Source organism: Macrotis lagotis, chromosome 1 (assembly GCF_037893015.1).
Source record: "Macrotis lagotis isolate mMagLag1 chromosome 1, bilby.v1.9.chrom.fasta, whole genome shotgun sequence".
NCBI lineage: Eukaryota > Metazoa > Chordata > Mammalia > Peramelemorphia > Peramelidae > Macrotis > Macrotis lagotis.
Window position 1 is genome coordinate 194,933,027 of NC_133658.1, and position 20,555 is coordinate 194,953,581.

The window sequence follows — 20,555 nt, forward strand, 5'->3', positions numbered from 1 at the left end:
GATAGATAGATATCCATACCTACAGTTTTAAACTATTCACATATTTACAGTTAGAAAGAAACAGATACAGATATAGATATGGATATAGTATAACTATTGATATATAGATATAGATATATCTATTCATTTGTGAACTCTGGTGATTTAGAATGAGTTAATGAGTTGAATGATTATTCACTGAAATGTCCCTATAGTTTAGTTATTGGTCTTTCTTGACCCTCTGAAACCTAAAGACTTGTGTGGTCAATGCTATACTACATATTGTGCTATGGCAGAACTCCTTTGAAAATTCACAAATGTGCTTGTATTCCTTACACAAATTCATTCAAAAACTCAAGTGTGATTTTTCAAGCTGCAAAATCAGGGCATAATATGAGCAGGTAAATCAAAGATCCCTGTTTCTTGCTTTCATAAATAGGGGATCAGCAACTCATAACCCAATCTGCTCTTATGGCTGATCCCTTCCTTGGTTATAGTTGAATTGTCATAGTAAGGACTAAGAACTTCAAGTTGCTGTCATTTTGATTTCTGATGCTCTACTGTGTAGAGTTAAAAATGAAATCCTGAATTCCTGCAGTTCTTATAAATAATTTGATAACTACTAAAGTTGAGCTTGAAAAATGAGGTTCTCCTTGTCTTTAAGTGACAAGAGAAAGATGAGTAGCTGTAACAATTCACTTCTATGGTAACATGTGCCATTTATTACTAGAATCTGGTATTTTCCAGTAGACATTAAGGGCATAAAGCAAAAGAAAAAAAACATGTTATTTCTGAATCATTTCAGATTTTGCACATACCTTAACATTGGTAATTTTTGTTTTTAGTCAAACCAGTCACATCTGTGTGAGAAGCAAATATAGTATTTTACTTGAACAAGAGAATTTCCCTGGAACACCGTAATTAAGTCTGATTATACATAAGTGTAACAAGCATAGGCCATAGTCTTAGCAATTTTCTATTTTTCAGGGTTATGCTATTGATCTCTATAGACAATGAAATATTCATTAGAGGTTCTACTTTCCTTTACTTCCTACAAATTGCTCCAATTATACTATGTCCATATGATTTTTAAAATGATGCAGAAAGCATATAAACCTAGTCAACACCACAGGATTCTCCTTAGTAAAAGAATTCTCTATCATTATCACTGAGGGAAAGGATTATTTAGTTGCCATTGACACTCCAAAATCCTAAAAGACCAATCTCGTTTCTAAAGGATGATGAAAGGGAATAGATGATTTTGAGAGATTTAAAGTCAAAGCCTTATAAAATGATCACAAATAATCTGAATGAAGGTATTGATAATTTTTAAATGGACTCTGCCTTGACTGATTTTTTTCTCACCCTCAAAGAAGAAACATTTACTGATTGTTAACACATTTTTATTTGATGACTAGTCATAACACAATAATGGTTTTGTATTTCTAGGACACAGTCCTTTTACAAAGTGTTTTATGATTTTATTTCTCCCCAATTTCCCATTTTAAGAGCAAATCAAAATAGATGATGAGCATTAAAGTGACATGTGAGGAGAAGAGAAAAATGGAACAGAACCATGTTAAATACAAATGTTTCTATAGGATAAGTTAAAGCCTGTGAAGTCTCAGAATTGAAAAAAAAGCTGTATGCCAGTTTTAGATAAGAAGACTTGCTTCAATTTACTTTAATTCTCCTAAACTTTAAGATACTTTTGTAAAGTCTCCTAACTTCAATGTACTTAGTGGATAACATGAGAGATGATTTGTGAGCATTCTTGTATATATTCAATTTTGGTTGTGAACTTTTATATGTATTTTTTTCTGTTGAGAAATCATTTATATGGACTTAGCTATGTACATTTTAAAATTTTTAATGAAATTTTCTGTGTTTATGATAAATAAAATGAAAACTGGGTCAAGTAGCCTAATTGAGTCCTAGAAGAATTAACCAACTGTACATAAGTACAGGATTTACATTTTTATTATACTATTTTTATTGCAACAGACATAAGATTAAATAATTTTCAAGAAAAAAAGAATCCTTTTTAAACTGCTTTTAAACTGCTTTAAAACTGAATGAGTTTTACATTGAATACTTCTTGAATTAACACCAATAGATGAGTGAAAGATTCACCTTAGGAAATCTTCCTTTGTGATGAAGACAAATATCTTGTATTCAAGGAAGGATGGATGCAAGCATTTACTACATATAGTACCTGCTTTCAGATATTATCTCACATGATCTCAAACAACCCTCAAATATAGGTACTATTTATTTCCTCCTCAAAACTTCATTTAAAATCAAGTTAAAAACAGATAATGGACAGTAAAGTTTCTGTAGTAACTGAGACAAGACAAAGGTTATGTGACTTGCCTATGGTCACATAATTATTTAAGGCCATCTTTGTACTCAAATTTTCCTAACTCTATGAGATGTCATTATTCCAAGAATAGATTTGGTACAATACTGAATTGATGGAGAAGAGAAAATATCCCTAATTACTTTACAAAAAAGGGATATATATATAATCCTATATTTCAGGAATAATTCTATATTGAGTTTTAGATCTCATTATCTATTTTGTCTTAGGAATGGATTTTTGCATCTGTTTTAATGGAGCACTCACTTGGGGCTACCTCTCCAACTTAGTTTACACATATAGGTTATGGTATTTGAAAATGCAAACAAATGAATCAGAAGCAACAACAAATATCCAGTGACTATAAATTTTCCATCCAAGAACTCTCAAACTGCTGGACAACAGAAAAGTAATGGAGAAGGGGTTCCTATTCACCAGAGATACATTGTCTTGAAGGTTGGTCAAAAATCAACTCCCTTACATTGAATATGAGTGCATCTGACATTTTAGAAACTAAGTCATTTAATGTTGTTGAGTATTTACTCAAACAAAATCAATTATCCCTACAAAAAGTAATGTCTTCTCACTAGAAGTTCAAATTTAATTGAAAAAGGAGAGCAGACTAATACTTGAAACTTAAGAAAAAACCGTACTGTGAACATACCACTCATACGGACCTGGGAAATCTCAGGTAATCATTCTGTAAACCCACATATACCTTTCTTTTCATGTATCAGAAATATGATAGAAACCATCAACCTGGACAGAATTTCTTTTACTGACCCCTTAAGCTCTGTTTTACTAATCTTTTCCCTAACAAGAAAAAATTGAAAAATTTCATTAATTAATCATTTCTGGTGATCTAAATGGTGATTTCTACTAGATTGTCCCAGGACACTGCCTACATTCAATACAATATTTTTATCAATGACTGGGAGGAAGGCATAGAAAACATGTTTGCCAGATTGGCAGATGGCATAAAACAAAGGAAATTTTTTTGAGATTTAAGCACAAACCTCATTTGGTGATTCATAGACATTTCATGTTAAGACTGATAATTTATTTTCTGTTTCTATTTTTCCTTCACATTGTGTAATAAAGCATGATTATGAATATCACTTTTAGAAGCAATCATAGGATACTTTATTGCAAGTTGGAAGTAATCCAATCCAATCCTGTCATTTACTGGATGAGAAAACTAAGGGGAAATGACCTTCCAAACATCACATCAGTAATAACAGATGAGATCTAAATCTCCATTCTAGACTCAAAACACAGAACCCTTTCCACCTCATAAGATGGCCTCCCATTTCTCTTCCAAGTCTCTTATTTAACAAATACAGAAACTGTAGGAAAAAAAATCACTTGTCTAGGGTCACACAAAGTTGGGTTGGAGCTAAAGTATCAGTGTACTGATAAATATTTAACAGTCAGTTTTGATAACATTAATATTAATAATAAGCCTAAGACACATTTAGGTTTAATCTGCATTCTTAACCTTCCATAATTTTTTAAGTTGTAAGAACAGAGAAACCAATAAATCAAGACTTTATTGGTTGGTAGACTATGCCAGTTTCTGTGAGGTAAATGTTCACCCTGAAAATTTAACAATTTTCAATTGATACTTAGTTTATGATAAATCCAACATAGCCCTGGATCAGAAACTTTGTTTTATTTATTTTTAAAAATATTTTATAATAAACTATAATGAATAGATAAATGAAACAGTTATTGTTTCCTCTATGCAGAACACAATGCTAATCACCAAGAATTCATAGAAAAATAAAGTAGTCTCTGCTCTTAGAGAGCTCACATTTTAAAGTTTGAGGTAGCACATATTCAGTTGCAAGTTGGTTGGAAAATTCACATAGTTGTGAGGGTAGAGCAGTAAGTAGATATCATTGCTTTATTTGTAATAGCATTTCCCCTGATAAAATTTTATCTATTTCTAATGTTCAACCAATAAAAAATATAAGACTTATGTGGTAATAACTTTCTGAGTCTTCAGTAACTGTGGCTCTGGCACCTGCATGAGTAGTTGCCAGATGGCATCTCCTCAGGTACTACTTCCTAAAAAGCTGGGGGATGTCACTCAGTTGAAACCATTGCAATTGCCAAGGCTCTTGGGTTCAGAATGCTGAGCTATCTCCATCAATATCTGAGGGGGGGGAGTGATGAAGGTGGTAGTGGTTTTTGTAATTTGACTTGCTTGGTATTGTGTGTGTGTGTGTGTGTGTGTGTGTGTGTGTGTGTGTGTGTGTGTGTGTGTCTGTGTGTGTGTGTGTGTGTGTGTGTGTGTGTTTGTGAATTGGTTGGTAGTTAGTGGAGATGACCTACCTTATTCACAGATACAATCTATCTTAAAATATTCCCTGGTTATTTTGTAAGGTTGATGTTCAATGTTCATAGAATATATTTTGAAAAGAGTCTGAAATAAACTGGAAAAAAGGGAGGACTATCTGGGATATCTCTGTGGAAAAAAGGGTTTTAAAGAGTTCATTGCAATGATGGTTTATGAGCATGTTACTCTACATTTAAAGTTAGAAATAACAATGAAGATAATTTTTTATTTGTATTTTGATCTTAAATGCAAAAGCACACATAAGGGTAAAAAAATCAGATGATGCTCTCTTTGAAAGGATTGGGAAGAATATACATTGATAATGAAAGGATAAATGAGTTTTTATAGTTTTTCTTTATAATTTAGAAATGAACTGCCATTCTTGGTTTTTAAATTGATATTTTATTTTTCCAAATACATGTTATGAAAGTTTTTCAACATTCGTTCATATGAATATGTATATTTTTAAGTTACAAGATTTCCTTCTATCCTCCCTTATCACCCCCCTTCCTTCAAAGACAAAGTCAGGTTAATATTGTACATATACATTTGTATTAAACATATTTACGGAGTAGTCATTTTTGGTATGAGGAATTAAGAATAAGGAAAAGAAGTAAGAGATTTCAGATTGAGAAGGGGTTTATGTTATTTTTGATTTGTTTTTTTCTTTCTCTGGATGGAGATTGTATGAGTTTTCCTATCTCTTTTGAATATTTCTTTTTAATATAAAGAACAAAGTTAGTAAAATAATTTTCTAGTATTGAATCATCTTTTAAATCAATTGATTTTCCTTGTCCATCTGCCACCTTAAAATAAATCCAACAATGAAAAATAATAGAGCAAAAGATCCAAACCTTATAATAGTCTAGGCTATCAAGGTCAAATTAATAGAATTACTTTGACTTCCCATTGAATGATAAAGATTTTAGAATTAATAGGAATCTTAGAAATCATCTATGAATATGTGTATTTGAGTACAGCACTGGGTTTGGAGTCAAGTTCAAATCTCAAATAAGTAATCTCTGTCTTTGGGCAAGTTATAATTTCTTTTTGCTTCAGCTTCTTTAATGCAAAATGGGAATAATGTATCTTCCTTGCAGGTATGTTATGAGGATCAAATGAGATAAAAGTTGTAAAAGCAAGTGCCTAGAACAATAACAAAAGTTTCCCTATAAATGCTTATTTTCTTTTCCTTCATCATGTTTATTAAATTATTTTGGTACAAACTGATTTCAAAAGTGAAATGAAATTTCCTGAATGGAACCTCTCTCTACTGATGTGGATGAGCAACTCATTTATAACTTATAATATTAGAAATTTACATGGGGCCCTACAGGGTTAAGTGATTTTTTTTTGTCACAGTCACACAACTGATATTTATCCATAGCAAGACTAAAATTTGGGTTTTACTCACTCTGTGTTTGGCCTGTAGCCATTCAACTACTTTACTACTATAAGTATTTGCAATTTCATCTGTACAGGTATTCCCTTTCATCATCTCCTAAAATTTAGGTCTTCTTTGTGATTAATCATGGCCAAACTGGAGATGAATCTTTCTGTATTTATTTAGAGAAGTCATCATACAATAAATATATGATGTTTCACTGGGCCTATACCCCATTCTTATACTGGTAGGACTCTTCATGGTTTAGGCTCCTTTGGCATAACTTTCTAGAACCTGTCCACTTTGAGGTATAAAAAGAAGATTTTAGGGGCAGCTAGATGTCATAGTGGATAGAGCACCGGCCCTGGAGTCAGGAGTACCTGAGTTCAAATCCAGTCTCAGACACTTAGTGAATGCCTAGCTGTGTGGCCTTGGACAAGCCACTTAACCCTGTTTGCCTTGCAAAAGCCTAAAAAAAAGATTTTAGTAAGTAAATATATAGATACAAAAGCAAAGACAAGAATTTACATACGGATGTTTTTCTCAACTATTTTTCTTTGATACAAGAATGAATTCTATGGGGGAATAGTTACTAGGAAGTAATAGTGATTTTTTAATACATCAATAAAACTTTTTATAAATGAAATTTATATTGAATTGATTAATTTTAGTTCCAGAGGGAGCTTGAGATCATTAAAGCTCTATACAATTGCCCAAATGAAATTCAGTTCTCTTCTTGTTTCTGTTCAATTCTAAACTTATTTCATTGACTCATTAGTATCTATCCAAGTTATATATTCAAAAGGACATTTTTTATCTAATTAAATATCAGAACTTGGATCATAGACAATTTTCATCCAATTAATTTTTCAATAAGGACAGTTAGATCATGGTCTTTTGAGTGATTTTATAATTCATTTAGATGGTTTGGTTACTATACACATACACACACACACACACACAAACACACAAACACACATATTTCCCTTATATTAAAAGAATGTACTTAGAGACATTATACCTCACAAATATCTGACCATATTAGTCATATATGCAGCAGTAAAATTGAGGCATTATTATGAAAAATAGTAAAATGAATGCATTCAATCATGAGTCTTCATGGAAGAGCTCTTTAGAAGATTAAACTAGAACATTATCAGTATTTTCCTTGCAAATTATTAAATTTGTTTAGTTCATTGATTAAGAAAATACAGATATTAATTGGACTAGCATCATCATGATTCAGCATGTATAGAATGCTGAAAAAAAGTATTTTTTTAAAATAGCAAAAGGCACTCAAGTCCCATCAATCTTAACTTGATGCTTCAGCAAATCAACATTTTTTCTTTGTAAGATGAAGTTTCTGCAAATTGAATGTCTAATTATAATATACATGTTACAATTTCTCTGTTTTTTCAAATACAATTTTATTTTTCCTGTTGATGTACTTTATTTCTTTGATTAATGTTTGCAAGTGTTTCATTCTAATTTAAACCTTGATGTTTCTGACAAAGCACAAAAGAATTTAAAATGCTCTATGGAGTATAGAAAAAGGTATACATATAGTCTACAGTCTCAACTATATCACTTTAGCTTTGAAGAGAATGAAAGCTTTCAGGAGAAAATAGTCAATTACTTCTGTTTTAAACACTTGCTTTTCAAAATTGATTGAGCTTCACAACTCATCAAAAAGTTGGCACAGATTTGCAATATTGTAAAGTTGCAATATTGTATAGTTGAAAAAGCACATATTTGCTTGTATAGTTGAAAGAGCACATATAGTTGAAAGGAACATATTTGCAATATTGTATAGTTGCAATCCTGTATAGTTGAAAGAGCCTGACATTCAAAAAAAAAACTCATTTAGGAGGTTTACTAATTATACTGTTCTTCAAATTTCTTCTTTGAACCTCAGTTTTCTCAACTGTGATATGGCAATAGCACTAGAAGAATTTTTAATTAAAACAATATATGAGGAAAAAGTGAAATAATATCTAAAGATATCTTAGATATCTAAGATATCTAAATCGTGAGGCTGTTATACTGTATGGTCTATAGTTATGTTACCACATTTGTTTAAAATAAAAAAGGGTCTTTAAAATCATTTTAGGAGAGGATACTATCAGTGTTTTTCTTCCATGCACTATTAAATCTATTAATGAATTTTTAAAAGCATTTTTCTTAAACTAATATTTAATAGTCAATTATGAGGACTAGCATTGACAAACTGGAATTAGCAATAAAGATTTCTTCCCTTTCTCTTTACTATGTATCTCATCAGAATTTAAAGAATCAATGAAATTGCAAGGGTTCCAAGTGAGTAAAGCATTTTTCTAGCAGAAATTGACTTTATCAAAATACCAAAATTGAGGAAGAGATGGAATTTTCCCAATCAGCAATTGCTCATTAACTTTTTAATTTGGGGGAATTAGGAGGTTTTATTCTATAAAAAAAGTAAACTTAGTGATAATAAAGGAATATCATGTTAGCTATTCTTAAGGACTATCTTAAATAGAATCAAGCTTGTATATATATTATATATATTATTATTGAAAACTTAGTTGCAGTGAATAGAAGTTTTATATATATATATATATATATATATATATATGAAAACAAATTCAGAGTAAGGAAACATTTGTAGCAATTGGAGTTTTTAAAGGGGAGGTTGGATGACCATTTGTATAATGTATAAAAGATTTGTATTTAAATATGACTTGGATAAGATGGTTTCTGAGGTCCCTTCCTGCTCTGAGATTCTATAATAGCACACATATCTTATGTAGTCCTTGATCCAGTTAGCTTTGTTGGCCACAGAAGGATGATAATGAGGCTAATGCTGTGGATTCAGTTCCCAAACATGCCATTCAGCTCCACACAGTGGAAAAAATCTTGTTTGGGTAACTACAAATTACATTAGTAATTCTTCGAGCATTTTGTAAATGGGTATCATTACAGCTAGAAGAACTGAATAAAAGCCTGGGCTTGCTCAGGACTTCCATTTTTTGGGAAAACTGCAGAAAGCACCCTCTGCTGATTCAGTGGTATGATGTGATTTTGGAGTAATCTGTGATTCAAGGGTATGATGTTTACATAGAAATTGTATCATAGTTCTCTTAAAAGGAAAACAGCCATAAAATTCAGAGATATTTTAAAATGCAGGGTTTTCACTTATTTTACAATTTTCTCACAGTTTGAGAATTTATTCTTTGCCCTCTCTTTTTTCCATCTTACCTCTACAAAGGAATATTAACAGCTCCCCACTCTTATACACTTCTGACTACCAAGACTCTCAGTACAAATCTATGCCTTCAGAACGGAGTTTGTGAAGACTTGATTAAAGTAGCTGAATCACTACCAGCATTATATAATGCCATTATTTATTTTCAGTTATATTCCTTTATTTCATGGAACCATGATTTCATCTGTACAGATACCCTATAACACAGATCCTAAACCCTTTGTATATCAGTAGATGGCTTTGCAAAATACATATAACTGAAATATTCATCATCCTGGAGAATAGAGATGTCTAATGAGATATACATTTTCATATATGGTCCATGGTTTTACTTGATTATACTTAATAGAGAAGGGAGAGTTACCTAAGTAGGGAAGGGATAGTTATAATGAGATGTAAGAGGGAAGAAGGAGAAAGGTAGAACAAAACATAGAGAATTTGGGGAACAAAGAAAGAAAAGTTTACTTTTAACAAAATGAATAGAAATGAGTCAAATGAAGTTCAAAAGGTTGCACACACAAGTACAATGCTGAAATATATATTAGATTTAATATATACTATTAAAATCACAGGTTTTTATATAATATAAATGCACTGTTGATGTTGATGTTTGTCCTTCATTCTCAAAGAAGACCATGACATCAGGGGAATTTATGCCATGACAAGGATTTGAGTGAGGGGGTGCTGTGCTAAGTCACCAGCCTCATTTTCTTCTACAGATACATCTGGGTCCAGTGGCCAGGTATGAATCAGGAAGACTGGAGATGGCCTTGGATGTAAGACAATCAGGGTTAAGTGACTTACCCAAGGTTACACAGCTAGCAACTGGAGAGAATCTGAGGCTAGATTCTAACTCCCATTCTCCCGACTCCAAGATCAGTGCTCTGTCCACTGTACAACCCAGTGGATTATATCATATGCAGACACAAATTTTAATTTGTAAAATTTCTATTTTTCTGATCACCCTGATCCTGGTTCTTGGTTGGCAGGCATTTATTCAAATCACCTGGTCCATACATTCTTGAAGACCTACCAGAATTTGCATTTCGTTACCATGGTCTTTGATTAAATTAAATTCAATAAAAATTTATTAAGTGCCTTCTATGGGTCAGTCATTGTAATAAATGCTGGGATACAAATAAAGGGGGAAAAAGATAGTCCCTGACCTCAAAGAGTCAACAATCTGAAGGGGAAAGATAGGAAAGCTGAAAAAGAAATTGAAAAAACTGAGATTAGGATTAGGGCCCAATGTAATGGGGAGAGCAGCATTACAATCACCTTCCTAAAACACTAATGAATCAAGGGACAGATTGTTGGGGCAGTGGATAGAGCTCTAACCATGGAGTCTAGAGATGGGGGGTGGGGGGGTGGGTACTAAAGGTGAGATGAAGTTCAAACCAAGCTGAGTTCTAGATCAAAATGGAGAAGTAGTTGGAGAATTCAGCTCTTGTCCTCTAAGGGAAAGCTTTGGAGAAGGAGTTTAGTGTTTCACCCTCCAGTCTTCCAATCAGAAAAAAAGAGGTTGAAGGATTTGAGAAAGTTACAGCATGATGATGAGATATCATATAATAAGCTTTTCCTGGGTTGAGTATCATATATATTTCCTTCCATACCACAATGGGTCATCAGAACAAGATTTAGTGGGATATTGTGTCTCCATTTATTTCCAAGAGATGAAATAAAATTCATAATTCTTCAGTGCTATTTTTATGCTTTTAAAAGTTTAAGACTACTACTGCATTAAACTAGTTAGAGAATTGGAGAAATTATATATATATATATATATTTAAAATGTATAACATTGCCTCATGATGGGAGTGGTGAAGAAATGCTCAAAATAAGTAGCGTTTGCTTGTTTCAAGTGCTAATTCCCATTCCACCTCATTAGAACTATTTTGATTCAATGATAATATTTGTCCTTCATTCTTAAACAAGACCATGACATTAGGGGAGATGATACCATTACAAGCAACTGAATTGGATTTGAGTAGGGGTGGGGGGTGGTGCTGTACTAATTCAACAGCCTTCCTTCCTCCTCCAGTCATCTGGGTCCAGTGACCAGATATGAATTAGGACAACTAGAGATGGATCAAGATGTGAGACAATCAGGGCTAATTGACAAACTCAAGGTCACATAAGTAAGAAATGTCAAGTATCTGAGGTCAAATCTGAATTTAGGTTCTCTTGACTCACTAGAGCTTTCTCCACTGCAGTACCAATCTGTCCCTTGATTCAATAGTGTTTTAGGAAGATGATTGTTATTCTGATCTCCTGAGTATTAGAACACACTTTTAGAATTGTTTGCATGTTATTTTTGCATGTCAATTATTTATACTGTAAATAGAGCAATGAATGGCCTCATTAACATTTTCAGTATTTTTTGATGAAAGTACATATGCAATTATACATTAAAGAAAGCACATAGACCATTTATGCTACTGAATTATCAAAGTGCTTACTAGTCCCTATTCTATGGCCCAGATCCCTCTAATATGGTTTTTCATAAAGCAAATATCAGATCCATCCAGACTGCAAATTCAGAGTTTAGGTCTTAAAAAGTTTTGCTTCAAAAGCCTCAAACTGCAAGGCTAGTCCCAGACCTGAAAAATAGAATTCTAGTAATACTCTGGGGACTTTCCAAATCAAGTATGCATAAAAGGATATTACTAGTAAAGGCAAAATGGTTTATTAACTTGATGACTGTACTTTGAGTCAGAAAACTCTGAATTCAAATCCTGATATTTTCACTTACTATATGACTATGGGCACTCCATTTACCTCTCTGAATTTCAGTTTTCTTTGATGGAAAAATGGAAATACTATCTTCAGTACCAATTTCACAGGACTATTTTGAAACTCATACCCATATAGAACACTTTGGAAGCATTAATGATTCTATAGAAATATCTTATTGCTGCTTAAAAGAAGAGGTTTTCCTCTCCTGTTTTTTTCCCCTCTAAATTATAGAAAGAGCTTGATATTAAATGACACAATAATGAGAAAGCATAAAGTTTCCCCATCAGAGAAAGATTAAGAGCTGTTTAAAATTAGATACCCTGAATTTTACAGATGTTATAAGATATAATTTTGAAAGCATTCAGAAGCTTTGACTAGGCAGTTAACCTAGCATGAGAGTATATTGCCTGTGGGAGACTTGTATATTCACCTTGTAATGTATGTTGTCAGAAAACAGGTGATGCCGGAGGACTACACTGACCTTGTATATGATTGAATGAGCATTAACATGCTTGCTCTAAACCAACATGAGGCAGCTGACAGGTTTTCTGTCCCAACATTTGAAAAAGAACAGTAGTTAGACAAATCCAGGTTACCTGTCAAACAATAATGATTGTTTATATTTATATGGGAATTGGGAATACTGCAAAGGGCTGTTTCCTATTGTCATTCTCCAAAATTAAACAATTGAGATATTTCTGGATTCACTTGCTTTTGCAAATGTAAATTTTTAAAAACTCTCAAATATTCCTAATATTTTAATAATTCAATTCAACATGTATTAAGTACCTAAAATGTTCAGGTCATTGTTTTAGATTCTAGGGATATAAATGGGGAGCAGGAGACCTGGAAAAGAGTCCTTACCCCCCAAGACTTTACCCTCTATTGAATAAGAATGAAAATTTGAATTCTAGGGTTCTCTCAAGAACTTCTATCAGCTCAGCTAGTGTAGGTGCTTAATACATTCTTGTTGACTAATGGATTAAGTATCTGACCCCAAAGAGCATCAATGAGTGGAAGTTGCAGAGCTCAATATTTAGATTCCATTTAACAAAATGCAATTTAATAATACATAAAAAACCTAATTAGAACCATCTAAAACTAGAGAGGAGTATTTCAGGTGATCCATGTTTTCCCCTCTCTTCCTAGAGGTATCAAAATAAAAGGTAGATGACCACTTGTCAGGAATGTTGTAGACAAAGATTCTCTACAGAATTTCCTCCCTAATTAAAACCTATGATTACTTTTTTAGTGTAAATGTGCTTGGGTGGAGTAAAGACTTCTATAAGCCTTGGATATGTTGAGGAAGAATGGATGTTTGTATGGTGCATTGCCAGAGGGGATATTCACATTTAGAATCCATTTGTATATGGAGGATGGAGTGAGAGCTTGCTTTTCTATAGCACTGAAGATATTCCCAAGTAATAGCTTATATGATTCTTACAATTGGTATTGCTTCCTCTGTAGCTCAGTGACTTTTGTATAGCAAACAAGGTCCAAATATGAATATGAATAATATTATAATATATAAAATATATAATATAATGTTATGTAATATTATATTATATTATATTATATTATATTATATTATATTATATTATATTATATTATATTATATTATAAATTAACATTTAAGTTCCTGGTTTCTAAAGTGACAAAAGAGGCAATGATTTAATTGAAAGCAAGTTGTTTTTTTAATATATGTGTATACACACACACACAGATATATATATATATATATATATACATATATATATATATATATATATATATATATATATATATATATATATATACCATAGAGCTCAAAGAAAGATGTGCATATAAACAAACATTTAGAGGAACTCTCTGGAATTTTAAGGGAGTGTTTTTAGAATTTATAGAGAATGGGGAGTGTTAGTGTTGCTATCTTCCCTGTATTTCAGGCTAGGAAAGCAGGAGTTATCTTTGACTCCTCACTATCTTTCATACCCTATATCCAAACTGTTGTCAAGACCTTTCCATTTCATCTCTGCAATATCTTTCAGATAGACCCCTTCTCTCCTCTGACACTTCCACAACTGTGGTTCAGAGCTTCACCACATCATACTTGGACTATTGTAATAACCTCCTGGTGGGTCTGCCTACTTCAAGTCTCTCTCTAATTCAAACCATCCTCCATTTACCCACCAAATTGATTTTTTTCCAAAAGCACAGATCTGATCATATTACCTCATACACCCACACCCCAAACTCCAGTGGCTCCCTATTGCTACCAGGAGAAAATATAAAGTACTTTGTTATTCAAAACCTAGTCAGCTCCTACCTTGCAGAATGTTAATACTATAGCCCTCAGTATATATACACCTTGATGCTATGACACTGGCTTCCTGGTTATTCCACAAATGATACCCTTCATCTCTTGACTACAGTCATTTCCTCTAGCTATCCCCCAAGCTAGGAAAGCTCTTCTTTATCAATTCTACCTGCTGATTTCCCAGACTTTTTAAAAATCCCAATAAAATTCTATCTTTTTCTGGAAATTTTCCTCAATTCCTTTTAATTCTAGTGCTTGCCTTCTTTTAATTATTTCATATTTATTATGTATATAACCTGCTTTGTTAATATTTGTTTGGCATGTTGGCTTCCCTTTTAAGATGCGAGCTCCTGAAAAGCAAATCCTTTTTTTTTGTATTCCTAGATCTTAACATAGGCATACAATATATGTTTATTAATTGATCATTGGAATTTCCAAAGCCAGGTATCTATACATACCAGCTTGCCTTGGAAACTGATCATATTCCTTTTTTTCTGTCCAATATTAAAACATAAATTAGTGAGAATATTGTACTAATGGTTACTAACCATGAGTTATCTAATGTTTCAGAGTTTTTACTAGCCTCTCATGAGTTCTTATAGAAGTTTTATTTTTAGGTAAGGCAAATTTTTAGATAAGGGAAAATTTAAGTAAGGCAAAAAAACCGCTCCTCCATGAATCAGAGAGAAATAATATAGGCAATTTACCTTTATCTAGGCAAGTAAAACATTTTCTGTATATTAGGAAAATAAAATTTAAAATACTTCTTAAAAATTTCTGAGCAAAAATAAATCTAAATATAGTCATTGCATATGTGCCATTAAATTAGAAAAAAAAATCTAAGAATTCCAAGAGGCAGAGGTGAAGGCAAAGCACATTCCAGAAATTGGAGGCATTCTGTAAAAAGGCAGTACACTTTGAGGGGAGAATTATAAGACTACTTAGACTAGAATGAAAAGTTGATAAAGAGCTATAATATGAAATAATAATAGCTAGAATTTATATAGTGCTTAATGTTTGCAAAAGCTTTAAAATATTTCTTATTTTATTGTAACTACCCCAGGAGATGAGTATTATTATTATCCTTTTATAGATGAAAAAAAAAAAAAAACCTGGCAGATAGAGGTTAAGTGACTTGCTCAGAGTTACACAACTTATAAGTGTTTGAGACCAGATTTGAATTAGATTGCCCTTACCTTAGGTCTAGGTCTTTATCCACTGTAGCACCTCACTAATTCCTGAAAAAAATAGCTGTTAATAAAGAAATGTCCTTTAAAGATATCTGAACTTAAGCAATTTACTGCAAAATTTAGTAACTCAGCAAGGTTCCTCATTTATAAAAGAATAGTTTTAGAAAGGGAACACGTGGAGGAATCTGACCTAACCTAACAAAAAAGGATCCATCCTTTCCTCTACTCCGATTCATTATACCCCTCCCTTAGAGTAGAACCTTGGAGAAAATGTTTTAATTGAAACTAAGCATTTGATCATGAATAGGGTTTCTCTAAAATGAATTAATATAGTCTCAATAAAATTTTACTCCACATGTAAAGTAGGAGATATTATGTAAAGGACAGCTATTTTTTTTCCCAAAAAGAAATACTCAAAACACAAAATATTCATAATTATATATAATACAAATAAGTGTCAGCCTTAAGGTAGAATTGGAAAGCCAAAATTGTATCCTTTCTATTCTTCTCTTCTTCCTGGATAGGGCAAAGATAAATCCTTTCCAAACTATTTCTATTTTTCTCCCAGGAGTGATGATCTTTTAGTCAATCATATCCCTACTTCCTCTTGACCCTGAAGCTTTATTTACCCATACTTTATTCAACAACTAGTTTGCTTTTAACCTATAGATATCATGAGGATTCTCTAGTCCACCCTGGTCCCCTTTTCTCCTGCTTTATGGAGTTTGTAGCAACTAAACTACTATATTCTATGTACTCTTCTAAGAATTTCAGATAATAAATAAAAATTACCCACAATGAACTTAAAACTAATGGACTATTATATAATATCAGATGAAATATTAGTAATATAATAAAAATAGCAATGGAGAAGACAATGCATATTTTATATACTTTTGGTTATACATAAGTTCATATAAAATATACTATCTATATTAGGGTGTTTATTTTACACAGTGACTGGCACCTAGTAAATTCTATTAACTTGACCTAATGCTCAACAAAAATTTATTAAGTGTTTGCTATGTGTCAAAAACTGTGCTAAATTCTGGGAACACAAATAGAAATAGAAATACAGTCTTTGCCCTCATTGAGCTCATATTCTAATGGGAGAAGATAACATAGAAAGAAGCTGACAAAAGTGGGGAAGGGTAGAGAGAAGAGTACAAACTTTGAGGACACAGTAGAAAAATTTCAGACAGCTTGAAGAAGAATAAGGCACAGTAGGTTTAGGTGCCGCCCTTCCTTAGCAGATGTTCTAAAAGGGAGCCATTCAGAGGGAGAGGTACTGTGACTGAGAGAGAGGGGTAAGTAGGTGGGGAAAAAAGACCTTGTTTAATACCTTCCTTCAATTCTTGAAGAAATGAATGTTAAGTAGCTTCAGCTCTTCTAATCTAAGCTGTTTAGCCAGTAGCTTTCATTGATCTTTTTCATCATACTCTATCCTTCACAAATGATGTATTCATTATTTTATGAACATTCAGGTGTGATTCAAGTTTACCTTCCTGTTCAAAATTGATAGTAGTCCTAAATCATTCTCTCAGGGCTAAGAGGGAATACTTTTCCTTATGACCTAGAAATCCAGGATTCTAATCAATCCTCAATCCCCATTATACATATATTAACAAATATTTAAGATTTGAAATATAGTCCTGTTATATTCTCCCTTGAAGTAAAAAAAAAAAAAAGACTAAGAAGATTTGGAGGATTGGTCAACAGACATTACTTTCATCTCAGACTTCATTATCTGAACTGTAATTAAAATATTAGAGTATGTCATATACTTGGTTCATTCTCCCTTCCATGAAAGGATGTCATTGCCTTCATCAAAGGTAGAAATATATATTTCAGGAGTATTGTTTAGTGACCTGTTGTTAGGGAAAAAGGCACAAATCAAAAGCAGCAACTAGAGTCTTGAGTTCCAGTCTCTGGCTCACATGAATTCTAAGTCATTTAAGGATCACAGCTATAGTTGCTATTAGGGAGGGAGAGGTGAGAAAAACATTCTCTTTCTCTACTCCCATCAAAAAGTTAAAGGAAAATCTGTCAGAATTCTGAGATATACATTTAAAAGAGAGGAAGAATAAGAACAAAAGTTATTTCTCACTTTAAAAGCTACTGGTCTCTTTTACTGCCACATTGATAGTTCTTTGACATTGCCTAAGGAACTTCTGATCATGTTTGTTCTTTACCAAAATCCCCACAGATAGAGCCTGAATAAAGAGAAATGCCCCAACCAGCAAATTAGACTGAATGGAATTATCAGCAAAATATTCCCTTATTATCTTAAATTATATATATATATATATATATATATATATATATATTTAGCTAGGCTAAGTTTTAACTTTGTCTTTGCTATTTTCCTATACAAAATCATAAGTAACTTCCTATTGCTCCTGGGGGGGGGGGGAATACAAAATTCTAAACCTAAACTATCTGACTCTTATTTACTTTTTCAAATTTACTTCAGATTATTTCCATAAATGAACTCCATGAGTCTGCCAAACTTGCCTATTAGTAACTCCAAAAAGGACTGAACATATACTACATCTTTGTTTTTTCAGACTGTGTAACTCATGTCTTGAATGTATTCCCTCATTGTCTGAAATCCCTGATATCTCTCATACCTGGCAAAATTAAGTTCTGGTATTGCTTCATATAGAAAGACACCTCAGGTGCTCCTCACTTTTAAAAAACTATTTTCCTTGAAGTACCTTTTGTTTGTGTTTAATATTTCTCCCCCACCCTCAACCTACCCCCCCTAGCAGAATATCATCAGCCCCTTAGGGTCTTTGGCAAGAGGCTGCTTTTTGTTTTTGTATCCTTAGCAGAGTGTCTGATATGTAATAAATATTTTAAAATGTTTATTGAACTGAATTTATTTATAATCACATTTTAATGAGTGGAATTCTGCTTACCTTTATTGTATTTTTAGCTGAAAAAAATAAACATATTCACTTTTTTATGAGTTTTAACAAGAAGAAACTTATTCAATTTAAATTTTAAGCATGCTGTTTGTTTGGTTTATGATTTCTAAAACATAAATATAAAAATATTTACATTTTAGTATTAGCAAAACAAATATGCATGCAGAAAATATACTGAATGTGAATTTATCAGTTTAACTTGCTTTGGAATAACATTCATATATCCATTCATAATCTTTTTTTTAAAGAACCAAAAATCAAATTGTGTAATAACTTTTCCCTTTAGTTTTAAATATCTCTTAATTGTCTCTCTCTGTGTCTAGCATAATTGAAAATGTTAGCTTTCTAATGAATTGTATTTTCTTTAGGAACTTCTTACAAAAATGCATTTTCAAGAACTAAAGTTAAATTAGTTTCCTACTCTCAAAAGAATGATGTTAAGAAATATTCAGGGAATACAGATATTTCATCTTTTTTGGCTTATCTTTTTTTCAGAGATTGATAAAGGAGGTTGTGGTGATCCTGGAATTCCATCTTATGGGAAAAGAACTGGCAACAGTTTCCTACATGGAGATACACTTACTTTTGAATGTCAGGCTGCTTTTGAATTAGTGGGAGAGAGAGTTATCACATGTCAACAGAATAACCAGTGGTCTGGCAACAAACCCAGTTGTGTTTGTAAGTATTAGTCTTTGAACCCAAATGCTTATTCTACTCTTCATTTGTACAGAATAATGTTCCCTCATCCCACAAAGAAAGTATTATTATAGGATTTGAAGTTTAATAACCATGGCTACTCTACATGTTTAGCTTGGTAAGACAGAAAGGGAGACTGCCTCTGGATTCAGAAGACCTGGGTTCAAATTCTTTTTTTCTCACTTAGTTGTGTGATCTTGGGCAAGTCTTGTAACATCAGTAGATTCTATTTTCCCACCTATGAAGTGGTTACATGGCCTCTGATATTCTTTCTATCTCTAAATCCATAATCAACAGTTAGGGTTCTTTAATTTTTATTATCCCAATTTTTTCCATAATGAAAACAATAAATAGTTTTAATGTAAATGTCTATTGGATAAAAAAGTTCCTAATGATCCTGGACCAAACAGAAAATATTCTAGCAATATAGACAATAGAATATAGATAGAGAGTTAGAGCTTGGAGCCAGAAAGACCTGGACTCAGATCTGGTTCTGGTCCAAGTTAGCTTTGCTCTAATCCATACTAACATGACTGCATCATTTAACCTATATATGATCCTTGAAAACTCTCCAAGACTTTAAATTATGAGAAAGGTTCCACATTAGCAGGGTACTTTACCAAAGAAATCACAGTTGTTTAGATTTTTTTAATGTTGTTGTAATAACCATTGAATGATTCTGATAGTAGGAATATCACTCATAACCACTTTGAGCATATAGGTCTTGGAAATTTATAGTTCAGTGATGTTTAGCATTGAGATCTCTAACAATGAAAAATTGGTAAGGTTAGTTTTAATAATTAAATCAATGTTCAAGGACAAAATTTCTCAGAAAAAATGTTTTTAAATCCATGAAATTAAATACATAATATTATAATATAAAAATATTATAAAGGAAATCAATTATATTGAAATATAATTATCAAAAAAACATTTTTGAAGAATAAATCCCATGGAACTCAGTTTAAGAAGCCCTTCTCTAAGATTTCTCTTAGCTTAAAAACCCAGTGACAAAGATATTCTAACAACTAAAAAGGATGAATTGAATGTTTAATTCTTTTTTAATCTCATTTTTAATTTTCAAATTTTAAAATATCATATTTAAAGACATTCAGTAGTTTGGGATATTTCTGAAACAAGATTTATTAATTCTAAATATAATGATATGACAAGTATAGCTAATGAATTGAAAAAACATAACTCTAAACTAAATGTAATCCACCAAATATTGTAATTTCTATTTTAAAAAAAAGAAATATAGAAAACTTTTTTCCTTCACAGTGATTCTCTTTGAGTGTTTATTCCAGACATTCTATTATTTAATAATGTTCTAGGGTTTTTTTGAGATTTCTTTTTTCCTCCTTATTCCTCCCTTTTTTTTCTTCCAGAGAAAAGTGGTCCAA

General features: G+C 32.1%; 1 protein-coding gene across 1 annotated transcript in view; it reads left to right on the top strand.

The window, feature by feature from the left end:
• CSMD1 (CUB and Sushi multiple domains 1) overlaps window positions 1-20,555 on the top strand; it is a 2,413,561-nt gene that overhangs the window by 1,746,022 nt on the left and 646,984 nt on the right. The window contains exon 20 of the mRNA XM_074209535.1: window positions 18,952-19,134. Within this exon, the coding sequence (XP_074065636.1) occupies window positions 18,952-19,134 (183 nt within the window). The remainder of the gene's footprint in view (window positions 1-18,951; window positions 19,135-20,555) is intronic.